The following is a 19048-nucleotide window of genomic DNA, read 5'->3' as shown; positions in this document are numbered from 1 at the left end:
ACTCACAACCATAATCAGAAGATCAATTAAAATTTTGCATCAAAGTACAAATATAAAAACATAACACAACTTTCCTCAACCATGTGCTAAAGATGAGATGCACATCTTTCATTGGCATTTGAAAGCCATCAAGGGAAGGGAACAACCAAACATCCCCAGGAAAGGAGTTCCACATACAGGGCATTTGCCACAGAGGAGTCCTTGCCTTGTATAATCAGCACATGGATTCATCCCCATCAATGGGCAAAGCAAGGCCTTCCTTCCAGATTTTAAAAGCATGGGCTTGCTACAATTATGACACCAAGTTTGAAGCAAATATGAGCAATTTTGCCTTCAAAGTGCTACATAAACCACAATGAGCTTCTGAGTGATTTACCTATTTATTAGAAATATTTATAACCTGCTATTCATTGAATATTTTCAATCCAAGAGTGCGGAAACAAAAGAACAAAGAAGAAATGACATACAGAAAAATATAACCATGTACAGCAGTTACAAAATCATATAAACAGACCCAGTAAACAACAAACAGTTCCATGATAATGCAAACAAAGCAACTGCAATAAGTGTAGCAATTACAAATTTCAATTTAATAAAATACCTTGGGTAAAACCCAGCAAGATAGTCACACAAAGAAGTCCCCACTCTACTTTGTGACCTTTGCGCAACTTAACAACTTTCATCCCACTCTCCAACTCATCCAGGACCTTATACTGACTGGTATGAATCATCGCCCACAAGTATAAACAGCAAAGATCTCCCACTCCTTTTCCATAGTAGAAACAGAACACACAAAAAAGAGAAAGGTGGCAATATGCCTGAGCGGGTGTTTCTCTCCTTTTTCCGTTGTCCTGAAAAAACTAACAGGCCCTGAGGCCTGTAAGGCTGCTAAGAAGATTCCCTCTTTGTCAGTCTTGCCACCTTTAACAGTTTGTTCCAGTTTTAACCCTACCTTCCAGAAGAGGAGGCAACCTTTTCCTGTATGCTCTACTCTCCAGTGACTAAAATAAAACTTCAGAGGTAATTAAATCCAACTTCCCATCATGCTCCTCCTTGGAAAGCTTCATACAATATACCTATGGCTTTGGCAGTAGTCTATCTCCTCCTTACTAGTCAGCACAAACAGCATTCAGCATCCTCCACAATTATCTGTCTTTATTACCAAACTTGATTTAACCAGACCATTCGCCACTAAAAAAAGGAGGCAACAGTTGTGGAACAGGTGTTTTCAATGTTGCCACATGGTAGGCATGATTATACACCTTCACCTCTGCCTGGCTGTAGCTGCTCTGAGATGTGTACCACCTGAGACCTAGCCATGAACTGGTCTGATTCATTGCTCAAAGATCCATCTTAATGGGTGCCACACCTCCACAGGAGGAGACAGCCACAGCCAATCCAAACCTCACCAGTGAGTGATTCCACCCACAACAACAGGGTCAAACTCCGCACAGCCACTGGGTAATTCCAAATTTACTCTGTAGCAAATTCCAGATCAGTTGCCATACATGCAATATGTGCTGGGTCAATGGTATACTGAGACAGCCCCACAATTGTTAAGGTGGCCATAAAGTTCTGAGGTGGTCCTAATAAGGTGGACTCAGTTTGAATATTAAAGACCCCCGCCCAAGAGCAACCACCCTCCACCCTCTGGATTGGTGCCACACCAAATACTCAGGCAGGCCAATCTGAGTAAGGTGAGGCCCAGTTAGCTCACCCAATAGGTTTCAATAATGTATAACAAGTCAGCCCCTTATTCCACAACTGTGTCATGAATAAGGGATGTTGCACTGTGAATTGCATTGCACGTTTGCAGTTCACTTTTGACATATAAAAGGAACTCCAGACAAGTCATGTAACAACAAACATTAGAAGCTACTGTATAGTCAAGCCTAGGGGAAACATTATATTCTGATCCTACATAAAATTGCCTTGATCCATAAGCACTCTGGCATATGAACTGCTGTTTGTTGAATTGAGTAACAGAGGCTGAATGAACAAGGAATGCATGTACTCAAGAAGCAATGCCAATGAGAAATGAGATCTACTACATAAAACCAGTTAAAATAATTAAAAACATGTTAACATCTATATGTGCAACCATTCAGGCAAGGGTGTGAGTGTACACATGCACAGGCCAGTGTGTGTGTGTGTGTGTGTGTGTGTACATACACAAACACACACCAACCCTTGCACAATATTACAGCAGCAGTTTGTGAGATAGCACCATGGTGCAGGGGACAGAAGTTACTTTAGGGGCTACTGTTCAATTCTGTTTTTATGAAAAGATGTGCAACTGTTTCTCGAGATCAGGTTCAGGTCCACTGTGTTTATAAGCTAGGTTTTAAGATATATAGGTTCCCATGAACTACTACTATTGTGTAGCGATTTCACAACTTTTGAAAAGATAGAAGATTCAATGCCACTGTCATAATGCTTCAAGAGGAAACACAGGAGCTCAGCCTCCATCAGGGTAGAGAATAACAGTGAAGAAAACATAGAAGTGGATAATAGAAAGCTGCTGAAATTTTGAAAACAACTTGTTTGCCCTTTATGACAGCTGCCTGACTCACTCTTTGTTGTATAAATACAGGTCGGTGGGTTTTTTTTCACTTTGACGAAGTGAAGTTGTCAAAATATAGAATCAAGTCAGATGTCAAAAGCTGACAACCCAGGAGACACCACTTAAAGCTGCAATCCAATGCACTTTTTTGAGAGCAAGTCCACTGAACAACAACTTACTCCTGAGTAAACAAAACATCTGTTTTGTATGCTCTCTCTTGTTTAGATGAAGAGAGCTTCTTTAATATGCTGACTGAAAGTGCAAGATTGCCAAGAATACATATGTCAAAAAAGAATATAGTCCAACATCTTACATTAGAATTTATCTTTATTATGTTGATTGATGCTACATAGAACAAATGTGTACATCCATTTTAATGACAGGCAAGTTTAAACAGATACATCATACCCACATTCTTTCTAAAACTCATTTCGAGGTCTAGAAATATGTTCAATTTAGCCAAGCAATTTGAGAATCCTTCAGAAGTTATTTTTTTAATGTTTATGCTAGAACACAGAGCATATTCCTCAAAAAGCAGCCTCCTCCACACCATGTGTGACACTTGATCTTGAATTTTTTCTCAATTTCAAAAGCCTTTCTATAATGTAGCTCTATTGTAGCTCTTTATATTGTGTTTCAGATACACCAGTGTGTGGCAATTTTAAACTTCATAAACATTGATCAACAAAGGTCATTTTCATCTATTAATCTTTTTTACTTCCATATGAGATAAAAAGTATTGCTCATTTTAATCACATGAACATGATGTAGGCATTATATATATATATATATATATATATATATATATATATATATATATATAATTTATAAAACAATTTATAAACTTCTAGCTCATAAAGTATATCATGGTTCTGTATAATAAAATAATTAAAAATCATAAAAATCATAAAAATCTAAAAATCATAAAACACACAACACATGACCAATTAACACTGAATCAAATTAATTCTAACAGTAATTAGATAAATGTACAGGGAAAGTAAGCCAAAGCAAGTTTTTTATATTATAAAGGACTATAAAAATGCACAGTGAGTCAGGAGTAATATCCACTGACGAACAGAGTTTATTCTCCAGAGCAGCGTTTGAAACTCCCATTGTTCTAGGCATGTTTTGCAACAGGGAATTTCTGAGCTCTGGGCGCAATACTGCGCCTAAGATTTCAGATTAAAACTGCCACTGTTGGCGCTGAGGGTGTTGGAAATTCCTCCCCGCTAGGCTTCCAATGGATCTAGGGGTCGTCTTATACACAGAAAAATACGATAGGTCTTAGGTTTGCGAACTGGACACTCAAGGTGGGTGTTTCTGCCATCAGTTGTGTAGGCCTTTAATATGTGTTAATTGTGGTGCCAAAAAAGATATATTTATATGATGGAAAGGGGGTGTAGGGAGAATCCAGGGCTTGTCTGCAGAGTGGAAGAAAAGGACCTTTTTCTGCCTCCCCACTTCCAGCCACGCTCTGAATATTGGAGAAGACACCCTATTAGGGAGGCGGGCAGGGGAAGAAGCATGGCTTTGTTTTTTGCAGTCTTCAAATAAGGACCATGTGAAAAATGAACATACGTTTTTAGCTGCATTCATTCATTTTCAGCTTTGTATTCTTGTTATAAAAAAGTGTGCCTAGACATTCCATTGTTGCGCCCATAACCTAGGTTTAAGATGCCATTTAGGTCCTAGCTTTCATATCTCAGTTTCTAACACTGCTCCAGAGGAAAGAAGTAATATTCAAGATTTGCACACATAGCAGGAGAACCACGCAGAGTCATCCCTACATTTCTGTGTTATGATGCAACAATGCCCACATCTGAGGATTTGCAACTTGTCTCTTCAGCAATAGAACTGCTGTACCAAAGCAAGCAACAGGTGCAGGTATACATACATTGCATCACTGGATCCTAACCAAAGTTACTTTCCCTAAGTCAACAAGATGCAACATCAGTTTTAGAAACAAGATGTTATTGACATTCAACACAAGACTGTTGTTATATTGTGCAAGTATTTTCTGTAGAAAGTCCATTTTATCGTTTCAGCACAATATTCAGAAGAGAAACAGCTTAAATTAGCAAGCTTCAGCTGAAAATATGAAGTGTGTCTTTTCAAACAAACTGCAAGGAAGACAACTTCAAGTGGCCTGTAGTGCTGTCTACTATACTTAATTGTAAATAATTATGTTAATATAGCAGGTGGCTCATTACCTCAGACAAATGCAGAAATAGACTTGAGCTCCTTTTAAATTCATGAAAATGTCAGGTCCATTCTATTAACAATATGTTATGTGAAGAAGGATCATCCTTCATGAAGCCCTTAGATCAAGCAATGGGAGCACAATATTTGTGGCTTCTGTATCCCAAGGCCTCTTGAGTACTCAGCAACAGAAGATGTAAGTACAAAGGTACTTGATGTTTGTGGGAAAGAAATGCCACCTATATAGAATTAGGCAGCCTGAGACAGAGCTATGGAGGGCCTTGAGAGAGGAATGGAGGCCAGGCTTCACAAACATGGAAATATGCATTATCATAGAAAAGTATGCCAGAGTAGTAAGGCACCGTTTGCACCCTAAATTCACATGATTTTACTCCCGAGAAACATGGAATATACACTAGTCTCAATAATGCTAAAAATGGGTATCATTCACCCAAAGTAAATTCAGGACAGCTTATTTAATGTTACAGTACATTAATTTATTTGAGTTAAGCACAAAGAACAACATACCTGTTCAAGTACATCAAGTTTTAACTCAAGCTTGCTAAGAACGACATCTCCTCCCCAGAGTGATAGCTGTAGATCAGAAGGCTTCAAGTTCTTAATGTAGCGATTCACATAGCTCATTAGAATAGGAGTCACATACGACTCAAGCATTGTGTCTTTGTTGATGGAACCTTTAAAAAATAAAAACTCACGTTATATCTTCCTAGTATGCATAAAAATACTGTAGAAAGCAAACCTACTGCGACTGACAGAAACTTTCAAATCAGAGTACTGTACTTGGATTTAAACTGATGCAGTTTAACAGCTATGCATCATTCAAATCATATGCATTTCAACTGAGAAGTCCCACTGAATTCAGTGAGGTTTATACTAAGAACAGCAAATACAGGAGACTTCCAGTAAGCATTCACAGGCTTAGTCTATCGTAGCAGGCCCCTTTAAACTTTGTATCTTAGCACTAAAGTATACCTACAGGTGACTGAACATAATATTCACTTAAATAATATTATTCTCTCTCTTAACTTGTTTACAGCACAGGCTGTTAAGCAGCAATTCCAAAGCTATAAGTTTTGTAGCTCTCGTAATCTCACCACCAGTGTGTGTATCACTTCTGATGACAATTTGCAGCCCAAATATAATAAGTTTTGTATGCGACCCATAATAATAAAACAATGCATCTATCGTATCAATTTAAAACAACTCATTTTAAAGTGCCTAGTAGGAGAGAACAAATCTGAAGCAACGCATGCAAACATATATAACAATTTGTTGTTGTTCAGTCGTTCAGTCGTGTCCGACTCTTCGTGACCCCATGGACCAGAGCACACCAGGCACGCCTATCCTTCACTGCCTCCCGCAGTTTGGCCAAACTCATGTTAGTAGCTTCGAGAATACAGTCCAACCATCTCATCCTTTGTCGTCCCCTTCTCCTTGTGCCCTCCATCAATATATAACAATAATAATTTATTATTTATACCCCGCCCATCTGGCTGGGCTTCCCCAGCCACTCACTGGGCTATTGCTATGGGATGTGGCATTTCTGTCACAAATGTTCTTTTTATTTTATTTTATTTTTAAAAAATTATGCTTTCAGGTTTATACATTTCACTAATTTTACAATCATTTTAACATTTCAAAACTTGACTCCCACCTTTCTGCAGTTCCTTAAATTTATTTTTAATATCTTCTGCGTATCCAAAATAACTTAATTTCCTCATTTATTCACCTACTTTAAATATATACTCTTATCAAACTGCAGGTTATCACAATAATGGTGTGTTGGTTCTGTTTAGCATGAAGAACATATGGGATTATTGTAATTTCCCAAACCTCCTTCATCCTAAACACAACCAATGCATTCGCACACGGCGTCACAGGTGACACAGCTGTAAGCTATTTTGCTATTCTCTCTTAAGGTCAACACACCATCATACAAACTTCATCCTTGTTGTCACGCGACCCAAACCAACCAGGTGTAAACTTTTAGCAGTTTCTTCCACGTGGGCTCCGAGAGGGCAAGTCGCCCTGCGAGTATTCTGCCACGGGGAACCCAACCAGGCGCCGTGCAACTTTCACCACCCCACATCCCACCACAACATCCCTTGATTCTCATGCCCCCCCCCCCAGGCTCAGGACCCTTGACTCTCTCCAACACGCTTCTTAAACAACTTCTCCCCGCCCCACGGCCCGCCGCCTTCCTCCTGCTTCAACGCTCCCCGCGAGGCACCCCGACACCCCCAAGCTGAGCGCCCTTTGCCACCCCCCAACGAGACGCCTCTCACCGTACCGCGGCCTCGGCTTCCTCATGGGGCTTCTCCTGCCCGTAACGCAACTAGCGGCTCGCCGGTGGTGGTTCACTCCCCGCGAGGCGCCCCGTCCTCAGCTCGGCCCTTCATGCTCAGCAGCCGAGAAGGCGTCGCCAAGGGCCAAGAGAGACTGAGGTTTGTTTGGTCGGCCGCCGAGGCAGTTCCGGGTTCCAGCCTCACAACAACCGCCGCCGCCGCCGCCGCCTCCGTTTAGCCGGACGCATTTGGCGGTGACACCATCCGGCGGAATGCTTCAGAGAGAGGCTTCAGCCGGGGACGCGAAGGGTTGCAGTTGAGAGGGAGGAAGGGAGGGAGAGGGGCGCTCGGAGCTCCCGGCGACGGCTTCCTGCCCGGACCTGAGGTTGTGCAAGGTGGGAGGGAGAGGGGGGAAAGTGCTGTTTTAAAACGAAGGATTTCAGACAGCACGGTATTACATCTCTTAACTACTACTTCAAACCAACTGGCCAACTAGAATTTACCAGCTTCTGATGTCTTGGTTCCTTTATATAACCTCATATAACTATCTCACTGTTGGATAGGTTGGCACTTTGCAAAGTTTTCAGGGTAGAAGAACAAGTTGATTATCAAGTACAGTTACAGGTAGGTAGCCGTGTTGGTCTGCCACAGTCAAAACAAAACAAAATAAAAAATTCCTTCCAGTAGCACCTTAGAGACCAACTAAGTTTGTTCTTGGTATGAGCTTTTATGTGCATGCACACGAAAGCTCATACCAAGAACAAACTTAGTAGGTCTCTAAGGTGCTACTGGAAGGAATTTTTTATTTTGTTTTGATTATTAAGTACAGTATAGGGTTATTTGAGGTGCAGAGGTGAGAGGGAGTTTCTTTTCCGCAAGTTGAATAACTTCAGCATTTAAATTTAGCATTGGGTCATATATTTCAGGACCAAAATCTTTAGGGTCAAGTGCTGTGGAAGTTCTTAGAAAATAATAGTTTATGGGCAATTATAATTGAGAAGTATTATGTTATATTATAGCCAGTAGGTGGCAATAATAGGGTATCTTCTTTTGGCCTTGAAACACCATTGTAACTTGAGGAAGAGGAATAAGAAGATATAACAATCTAATATTTAAAACAGTGTAAGCAATGGTCACTGAGGCAACTTGCTGGCCTCCTGCTGACATAATGTATCTCCACATTTCCTAGCAGGAACACAAGACATTTTACAGAACTGTTAATCCTTACATTTTATGCAAAATAAAAAAAATATATTAACGTGGAGGAAATAATATGATTCCTCCACACTCCTAAAAAGTAGTACTGCACATAACTTATAATTTAGACTGTGTATCTTGAATTTCAATCTTTTAGATTTTGCTGTGTCATGCCAGCAATAAACAGTCGTTTCTTATATTGCAACTTTGATTAGAAATGCAGTAAAGTATTCCAGATTACCCAGAATATTAAGGTTTCCCATGGAAAAGAAAAACCAGAAACATTTCACACAAGGTGGTGGTCCTTTATTTTCTGCACCTAATATCATTGACAGGCAGATTATCTTTAAACTACATTGGACATTTGGACATCATAACAGACTATTAAAACATGTATGAGACTAAAGTTATCAGATATGACTCCCTTTGACAGACATTTGAAGCATTAAACTTTGGAAGCTTATTGATAATGTCTTTACAACCTTCAGTCTTCTATCCATGAATGCAGTGGAAAGAGAAGGAGGAACCACAATTCTACAGGGGTGTTTTATGATGTTATACTGTAACAAACATCATAAACATCTTTATTCTTAATCAAACATTAAAAAAAGTATTCCAGGAGCTATGCTTTAATGTGTTGCTGGCAAAATAATCCTGAACATAAAATTGATTGTGAGGATTAAGGATATGCACAGTAATTCTCAACCTTTTTATCAGATTCGTGACCAAAGTGTATGAAGTCATTTTGCAATTTTCCATTTTGTGTTTTACAACAATAAAACACAAAATGGAATTTTTTTTGACAAAACATCTTTCACTTGAACATCTCATGAGTGAATACTTCTGAAACCAAGAAGCATCCACCCAAAAGTGTTTCTGGTTGCATTATATGATGTACAAATATGATAAATAGCCTTAAAATATTTTTTTTAACGGTCCATGATTTATTGTAACCTCCAGATGTCCTCAGATTTATGCCCTTGGTCTTACAAGAAATAAAATCTGTGAACTTGCAAAAACAGCTTTACCCTGTTTTTAATCAAATACATACATTTATTTAGATATTCTGGGAAGATTTGAGCATCAACAAATGAATATTATTCCCAAATGGAAATTGGCATTTTGAATGAAACATTTCTACCAGTATTAAATATTCTTTTTTTTTAAGTTGCACAATGTTATCGCATGGTGAAACATGAATGGCAGCTTCTTTCTGAGAAACCATTTGTTTTCAAAGAGTATCACATAGATGTTAGAAATAGTAGATTTCTTATTGAAATATTACATATGCAATGATCTCACATTTTTATTTGTGTTTATTCAAAAATGCTGCTTTTGCATGACCATTTCTTCCTACAATGCTGTGTAAATCCTGCTCATATGTAAGTGTATGTCTCAAGAGGAGGTGAAGGAAAATGCTTCCAATGCATAGGGTCAACATCCTCATTTCCTTCCAGAAACAAAACACTTTCTGCCATCTTTAGAGAAGAAGATGGAAAGGGTTGCTTCACTAATTTGGCAAACAGTTAAAACTCCCATGTGAGCTGCAAACATTAAGGAACTGCTGACTTTTCCAAATCTCAAGTCTTTAAGGTTAGACTAAAGTCAATTTCCTCTCCTGAGCCAAAAGTGCTAAGAACAGCCTGACAGTATCATAAATTGATACCCAAAAAGAATTAAAATCTTTATTCCCACCGTACATCTACTGGCTCTTATTCTTTCACCCTAATGCCAAACAGTTCAAAAATATTGTTTAAACTAGGCAAATCCATCCATTAAGACATTTTGTCTCCCAGCCACCCATACTTTCTTTATCCAGCTGAATCAATTGATAGGTTATATTGTTATTAAACGGATTATAGTAGAGCCAAGAGGCTCCGGCTAGATATGATTGGTCAAACTAGAATCTCAAAAAGGAAGAACTTCCACTTTGGTGTTCCAGGGGTAAGCCAATATGATGCCCTCCAGATGCTGCTGCAATACAACTGACAATAATAAAATATTATTATTATTATTATTATTATTATTATTATTATTATTATTACATCATCCCTGATCATTGGCCATACTGGCTGGGGCAGCAAAGTATTTGGTTGTGCTGGTGGGCCTATCCTTTCAAAACCAGAAAATGTCTATTCAACTACTTTTGGAATACAAGCAGCCAAATATGTAGAAATCACTCTGGAAAGAACTATTGAGGCCACATAATTCCAATAAGTATTTACAAGCAAATTTTCTTCTGCACCACCCTTCCAAAGTTTCATTAATCTTCTTCCAGTATGCCTAATCTGAACCTGAAAGTCTAAAAATAATCAGAATCCCAAAGGACCAATACATGCACGCTAAAGTCATTTGGTCCGTTGCTGAGCCTTCTCCCCCTCAACAAGGCGAGCTTTGGGACATTACCCAATCAGCTCAGAGCATGTGCTATTTGGACAAGAGTTCTTTCTGCCTATTTCTGAAATGCAACCTATTGACCAAATACCAAAACATCCTGTCAATAGCCTTGGAGAGTTCCTTTTCAGGAGCACAAATGAACCCCTTGTAACATTCTAAGGAAAATGATTAAAATCTAAACATAAAGCAGAGGAAGTTAAGAGCAACTAAGTGGGCAGTGATTCATGAAGAATCACATGGGATGAGAGCTTAAAGGCAATCATATGAAACAACAGCCACATGTGAACCAACAAGGGGGAACTAGATTCCTCTCTGCGGAACTCAGGAGTCAACTTTGTAGTGGATTCAAGAATCACATACAAATTTCAACAAAATGCATTTGAGTAAAATGCACTCTGCAAACTGGGCTGAAAGCAGAAGACAGCTAGAAATTGGGACTGGAACCAAAGAATTCTAGAGATAATCTTCAGAGAATAGGAATACACTCAAATTGACCTCCCTGTGGCCAGCTGCAATGAGAAATTAGATCTGTGTGTTTCCAGACACTGGGAGAAGGAGAATAGAGAACAGATGTGTTCTTTTTTCCCTTTTCTTCTTCAATGGACTTGACATCCTGATGGTTTGCTCTCCTCCTACTCCTTTCTAATCAGAGCAGCACCTCCTCCTCCTCCTATCCTACTGCAATACAAATATCTGAAAAGAGTTTTTTACTCCATGATATGCATGATTCTGTTGCTTTCCAGGGAGGTACAGTACTTAATGTCTTTTTGTAGTATGACTGACGCCACCCAAGTTTATCCAAAAACAATGAAATGAGCTTTGTGGAGAAACATCAGGCTTCTTAGAAAAAGGCAGTAAGTGCATTTGACACCTTGGAAAGCAGAAGTGCTGTATAACAGGCTACATGTATCTCACAAGAGCGGTGAAGAAGTTAACCAGATTTATTTCATGCTGACACAACAGCAATACCTTTGTTTTCCATCTGCTTAATTGTGTGCTTCTAATGACAGTGCTTTGTTTTCCATTCTGAACAATCCCATTGGAACATGGACAGTTTCAATAAATGTTATTTCACTAAAAATGTAAATTATGGAGGCTACAGCCAAATACATGGAAAGAGTTTTTATTTTTACAAAAGCATGGGTTGGGACTGACCCTAGTAATCTGCAAATTTAGCACACTGTTAGAAATACAATAATTATGGGAAACAACAGTGACCAGCAGTAACTATTTTCTTGTTGCTTTAATATGCTTAATATGAACAGGGATCCTAATTTGGCCCATATATACACAGAATACACTTCTGTCTGTGTGCAATTGTATTAATTTGTTCTTTGAATTATGCAGATTCAGTACATTGGTTTGCATGTATTTTTCAACTTCTGGTGTTTTTGTTTTTTTAACTTACTGTTATACTTTGGAGCTAAACAGTAAAGGAGGTCAGCATAAGTGAGGGTAGAGGGGTGGGAAGAAATCCTAAGTATTCAGTCACCGCATAATTATACAATATAAATTGTATGAAAAGTGTTCAGTGTATTCAAATAGCTGGGCATTGAATATATTGAGTCTTCCCAATGGTAGTGAATAATTATATATATATATAAACCAGGGAAACTACAGAGAAGCACAAGAGTGCTTATTCTCTCTTACTTCCAGCAGAGCACTAGAAGAGGCAAGACAGTCTCTTATTCCTCATCTGCCTCAGGATTGCAGGTTTGGTTCACCACCCTGCGCACAGGTACCTACTCTCTATCAGCTCTACTGACAGAATTGAATCAGCTATTTGTTCTGTTTCTGTAAAATATTTATCATTTAATCTCAAGCTGAGTAAAAAGGATACACGGTCTGATGTGCTTCTGGCCTCAGTTGGATCTGGCCCATCAGGTTTCAGGAGTTGACTATCCACCCAAATGAGCCAGAAGCAGGAATGGGGTCAGACAAAGCAGCAACCTGGAATACGGAGCAGGGGCTAGGCAGAAGTCAAATTCCAGAGCTTAGTTCCTTGGACTGAGGAGCTAGCTTTGAAGCAGGGGCTGTATAGGGCCTGGTATCCTGAGAATGGTCCTTGGGGACGAGCTGCCTGGATGTCCAGGAAGCCTTGACACTGCAGCATCTATGGTGTCCTTAAAACATAGTGGGACTGAAATCTGCCATCTTTGAAAGGGAGTTTTTGATGAAGGAACCCAAACAGAGACCTGTAAAGAACAAAGATAAATTAGCCACTACTGGTCACAGGTCCTCAGTAGTTGTGACTTCTCATCTTGCACTACACCTCAACTTATTCACTGTTTCAAAAAAATGAAACTAAAGATCATATACCTGATGGTCCATTGAACTACTCCAACCCATACACCAGTGTCCTCTCTTGTCACGCTCAAGATTAATATCTCTCATAAAAAATAAAATAAAACCACTAAGCTTGCGGATAATCAGAAGAAATAAACACAAAACATTATTTTAAAGAAACCTATGCACGTGTAGTCTGTTTATTTTTCCTTCTGGTGCCGCAAAGCTAGATGCCAGCCAGAAGAGGGAGCAGGTCAGCTAAAAATTCTATTCAGGTTTTGCTGCCAACAAATGCAGCCATTTTGGCAAAAACAAGGAAGTACTCAAGGAGAGGAGGATTGGTCTAAGTTTAAATTTAAAGAAAGGATATGTAGGAGGAGTTCCCATGTTCATGAGACACACTATAATCACTATGTTATTGAACTTAGAAGGGGAAAAATGAAAAGGGGGAAATGGAATCCACAGTGTTAGCATTTTGAGACTTACCTATCAAATCTAAATATCAGTTCCATATACTACGAATTCTTGGAAACATTGCATTCTGATTTTGACCTCAGTTCCAAGTGCTTTCATACCTGGGACTTGGATCAGTCTCATTGTGGGAAGATGAATCTCTTATCATGTGGTCCTACAGTCCTTAAATTGTGTTTTCACAGGCCTGTGAATTAACAGGATCTGCCTATATACCTCTCGGCTATCACTCAATCACATACTCTCCAACACTGCATGAAAATGAAGATGTTCCAAATCAATCAAATGTCCCTATTTTCATATTAAAGCAACTTTAGCTTTCTTTCATAGGTCAACAGTCCACATTTGGTCCAAAATGAATTGGGGGGGGGGGAGTCAAAGACAAATACCTGGAGATATTGCCCCCCCCCCAACTTATTCTGTGTATGAAAACAGAATGATGGGTAAAGTGCCAAAAATTCCAGAGCTATAGTTACATGGGAGAAGCAATGGACTTTGTACATATTTTATAGAACATGTTTGTCAAAATTGCCTCTGTTTATATCTATTGTGATTGATTTACCTATTCTTCTACTGGGTACTGAACACATTTTGTTTTAAACTGCAGTATATTTTAACATTGCAAACCCTCTTTTCATCTTGGAAAGCATTCAGTCTGAACAGGACTTTCTACATTTTATAGTCTTGTACTACAAATCTGAGTACCAAAACACATGTGCCCCACCTAATATCTGAAGATTTGTACATTCTCTAAAATCTCTAAAATGTATGAAGGCCAGGACATGATCCTCTCCTGCTGATTTACACATTAATGTGTCCTTCACAACTGATTACAAGTATTTGACACTTGGTACACAGGAAAAATCCTCATTAAAAACAAATAAAGAAAACACTGCATATAATTGCTCAATGTAAAGAACTGCAAGCAAAGTTTATTTCCAATTGTAATTGTTATTACACAGTTTGGAATGTCAGCTGTTGTGAAAGTAAGTTACATATTCAAATCCCCAGGTTCATGTCCTGAAGTAATTTAGGCAGGGCCAGGCAGACACATCTACATTATATAAGAAAAATCATGTCAACAAAACACATAAAAGAGGGGATTTTGTATGCATTAATTAGAAGGTGATGAAAATTGGTTATACCATATACTGTATAAATGTAACCTCTCCTACTGACCCTCCAATCTGTTTAAAGAAAGAAAGAAAATAGTTTATCTAGGATAAAGAGTGAAGCCAATGGTGTCTGACACTATTGCAGTGTACTTTGTAACTTATTGGTTTAGTGTCAGTTATTGACAGCTTTGGTTGGGGGAAAAATTCTGGCCATATCAGCAGCAACAGCAATTTAATTTTATATAGCACCTTCCAAATGAAAAACACATTGTAAATTGCATTACCATCAGCTTGTTGATAAAAGAGGTTGTGCATGAGGATGAGACATAGGGTGTGCATGTGAAACTGGTGATTTATTATTTTATTTTTAAAGAAAATACATTTTTTGCAATAAATAAATAAATCTTTCAATAACTTTGTCTCTAAAGATTTGTTATTCTTATAAAAACTGCCTTTCAGCCATCCAAAATTTGCCCTAAATCTCATGGCCTCATTTATGTTTTTAATTGCAGACATAATTAAGTTTGTTCATCTATCTAGTGCTGTATTTGCCGCATTAAATCTGAGGTCAAAGTTCCCCCACCCCGTACCACACAAGTGGTAAACAACAGCCACAAATGCATTCTCCCAAGTGAGAAGGATACAAAAAAATGTATTCATTAGTGTGAGATGTAAAAATGTACGCTCACACTTCTGAAATGTATGGCTGCTCCGTTCACACTTATGCCAAAGGCAAACAAACATAATTCTAACTGGCAGCTGGACGACATTCCAAACCGCCACCACATTAATTCACTCACCTCAATCAGATTTCACATGCAACCTGCACAGCGTGCTGCCAGGAAATCTGGCTATAAAACCTGGGTTCCCATACAAAACAAACTGCAGAAATATCCCCATACAATGCAGTGTGGCAGCTGGGGACTTGCTCTTGTTTAACACTAGTAGCAAGTAAGATGTCTGCTTGCTTTCACTGCTTCTGTCCTGGATGGAAAGTTAAGTTTCTGGATATATATATATATATATATATATATATATATATATATATATATGTTTTTATTTGTTGTGTAGAGGTAAGGAAATCCTGTAAAGGGGACACAGGTCTCTGTGTGTTTCAAAGCTGGGAATATTTATGCTAATTATTTGCTGATTTCTGCTTACCTGAAGATAGGATTACGTCAGGTCTGTGGTAGACTGGGAAGAGAGTGCTGTGTACTGGATACCACTATCAGCAGATTTTAATCTTAAACCAAACATGAACCTTAATATGTCTTCATGTCAAGTGGAATTGGATGATACAGCATGAGACTAACTGCAGCAGAAACTCCAGTGCCTCATGACATTTTTTTATACGTGTGAGCAAATCATCACTGAAAACAACACATCACTACCACCAGTGTACTTTTCCAGGGTAAAACATGCTCAAAGCAGTTCACAGCATTAGAAAAGCTCACATAATATTGTTATTGTTGTTGTTGTTTAGTCTTGTCCGACTCTTCGTGACCCCATGGACCAGAGCACACCAGGCACTCCTGTCTTCCACTGCCTCCCACAGTTTGGTCAGACTCATGTTGGTAGCTTTGAGAACACTGTCCAACCATCTCATCCTCTGTTGTCCCCTTCTCCTTGTGCCCTCAATCTTTCCCAATATCAGGGTATTTTCCAGGGAGTCTTCTCTTCTCATGAGGTGGCCAAAGTATTGGAGCCTCAGCTTCAGGATCTGTCCTTCCAGTGAGCACTCAGGGCTGATTTCCTTCAGAATGGATAGGTTTGATCTTCTTGCAGTCCATGGGACTCTCAAGAGTCTCCTCCAGCACCATAATTCAAAAGCATCAATTCTTCGGCGATTAGCCTTCTTTATGGTCCAGCTCTCACTTCCATAAATCACTGCTGGGAAAACCATAGCTTTAACTATACAGACCTTTGTCAGCAAGGTGACGTCTCTGCTTTTTAAGATGCTGTCTAGGTTTGTCATTGCTTTTCTCCAAAGAAGCAGGCGTATTTTGATTTTGTGACTGCTGTCACCATCTGCAGTGATCATGGAGGCAAAAAAAATAAAATCTCTCACTGCCTCCATTTCTTCCCCTTCTATATGCCAGGAGGTAGGTTTCTTTTAATGTTGAGCTTCAGACAATATTTTGTGCTCTCCTCTTTCACCCTCATTAAAAGGTTCTTTAATTCAGTATTTCAAGATAATTCCCTAACCGTTACAAAAGCCGTCTCATGTTAACAAATGTGCACTAAGATCACAGAATCATATAATTGTAGAGTTCGAAGGGACCATGAGGATCATCTATTCCAATCCCCTGCAATGCAGGAATCTTTCGACCGGTGTGGGGCTCAAACCCACAACCTTGAGATTAAGACTCTCATGTTCTATTGACGGAGCTGTCACACAATGAAACAATCACGATCATTCATACTAAGACTCAATAACAGAAATACAAAAATGAAATCTAAATAGCAACAAAAAACATAAACCTTAAAACCAAAGTAAACATTGCCTCAAGTAGCAACACCTACATCAAATTGCCCACACCCCTGGCTAGGTTGGAGGGAAATGAGCCAGAGAACAGGGACCGGATCTTGAAGGGCTGACTATTAGATGGTCCTTAAGGACCTTCAGCAGCAGCAGGAGACTTCATAGCTGGAGTCAGTGAGGGCCCTTCCAGGCCAGGTGGAACGTGAGTCGGACTGAAAACAGGGAGCAGGTCTCATGAACACAGTCAGTAGCATTTCCTGTGATCCATGCAGCTGGACAAAAGTCTGACTGCATCCACCTTCTCCCTGTATCACAACATTTCTCCCTGTGACCACATGCACACAGCCAAGGACTTATTACATTAGGAAAAACAGTACAATGTGAACTGTCTCTAAGTCAGTTAAGAACCTAGGAGGCTGCCTTATACTGAGTCAGAACATGGTCCATCAGCTGTTGTGCTGCCCACACTAACTGGCAACAGCTCTCCAAGGGTCTCATAGAGTCTTTCCCAGGCTTAGCCTTACTTGGAGTTTCTGGGACTTTTTGCATGTAAGGTACAGTATATGTTTGGTGGCAAGGCCCCTCAAGTTGTAAAGACTTCTTCGTGGAATTCCCTGCCAAGGGAGACCTGCTTGGTCAATTCTCGAGCAAAGATAGTTCTGTTTACTGTAGTAGAGCTTTCCCCCCCTCTCCCCTCCCCCCCACTTTTAATTTTTTTCTTTTGCTGATCTGATGTGTTAATATCCTTTTTAAATTTGGTTAATTTTGAAGCTTTAATAGCTGTAGTTGCATTAATGTAAGCGTACTGAGGACCAATACTGTATATAGGTTAATGTGGAGGAATACACAGCTGTATCTAGTGTTACTCCTACTCAAAGCGGGCCCCTTGAAATTACTGGACATGACTTACTTCTTGTTGTTGACATCCGTCCGCCTCAGGAGACAATGAAGGAGTACATTAGGTTAATTGATTTCAATAAGTCTACTCTGAGTAAAATTTACTTCGCTACAATCTGTAATTTTTATTTAAACCATTTTAAAGTTAGCGGCAGTGAACAGGAAATCTAGATTTTCTTCAGTCCAGGTTTACTCTTCATTATTTAAACAGACAATTTCCTGTTAAAAGAGAACAACACAATTCTACACCACCAGACACCACAGACTCATTTTTCTGCTAGTTTGGATATGCATTTGTTTAATGGTCTTCAGTTTTAAATTTACGCAGAAAAGTCTGGTTTACCACACACCCCAGGTTATTTTCCTAGTAACATTTAGCTCTTGTGAAAAGGCAGGTGACTTCTGCCACCATCCAAATGGCAAGTGGCTGTCATTGTCACCACTGCTCTTGGCAGCAGAACCCCCACCCCACTGCCCCAATCCTCACATTAAGAGTATGAAGAATTCAGTGTATGTTTTATGTCTGGTTTACAGTGTATTGTTTAACTGAAGAGAATTACTTCTGCTTACTTTTTGAGAAAACATTCATAGAATTGCTCTATAGGTTTGTGAATATAATCTAACTTTGGGGAGGGGGTTATTATTAATTGCTTCCATAATCCTTTTAAAGCACTTTGTCATATTTATCTCATTTTCTCATCGCAAAAGCAACTGTTCGAGGCAGGTTGGGCTGAAATCCAATTGTAAGGCAGTGAGATGCACGGCAGGCCGAGGCTTGAACGTGAAGGCCAGAACTTCCCATATTTTTGCTTGTTTTGCTTTAATCATTTATGTACCACTTAATTCTGTAACTTCATGCCCAGTACCCTTTTTCTAGTTCTCGTCAGCATTCAAAATAAAGATTCCACAACAATTAAACTAAAGTTGCAATTCTGTACATCCTATTGTTTCTCAGATATATTGTTTTGATTTTTTTTAATGTATTGCTGCATTTGCTACTGTATCGGAATCCATGTTTTGAATGAAGGTTCAGTTTAAAAATGTGTTTTTATAATAACAAAAATTTAAAATAAATATACACACACCTAGGAGTTTACTTCTGCATAGGCACACACTGGGTTGCATTGTAATA

General features: G+C 39.1%; 1 protein-coding gene across 7 annotated transcripts in view; it reads right to left on the bottom strand.

Moving 5' to 3' along the window:
* Positions 1-7305, bottom strand: part of VPS13B (vacuolar protein sorting 13 homolog B) — a 360398-nt gene extending 353093 nt beyond the window's left edge. For 3 of the 7 annotated variants that reach the window (XR_004427068.1, XR_004427069.1, XM_033155647.1), the window contains exons 1-2: positions 7077-7305; positions 5294-5460 (exon numbers count right to left, since the gene is read on the bottom strand). Coding sequence is in view for 5 of the 7 variants with exons in the window: in XM_033155647.1 (XP_033011538.1) it covers positions 5294-5440 (147 nt within the window). In the remaining 2 variants the exon portion in view is untranslated. The remainder of the gene's footprint in view (positions 1-5293; positions 5461-7076) is intronic. The other 4 variants (XM_033155648.1, XM_033155645.1, XM_033155646.1 and 1 more) reach the window with 2 other exon arrangements.
* Positions 7306-19048: the final 11743 nt, after the last annotated feature.

This window comes from Lacerta agilis, chromosome 7 (assembly GCF_009819535.1).
Source record: "Lacerta agilis isolate rLacAgi1 chromosome 7, rLacAgi1.pri, whole genome shotgun sequence".
In the NCBI taxonomy this organism is placed as follows: Eukaryota; Metazoa; Chordata; class Lepidosauria; order Squamata; family Lacertidae; genus Lacerta; species Lacerta agilis.
This window is presented reverse-complemented; position numbering and strand designations above follow the sequence as displayed.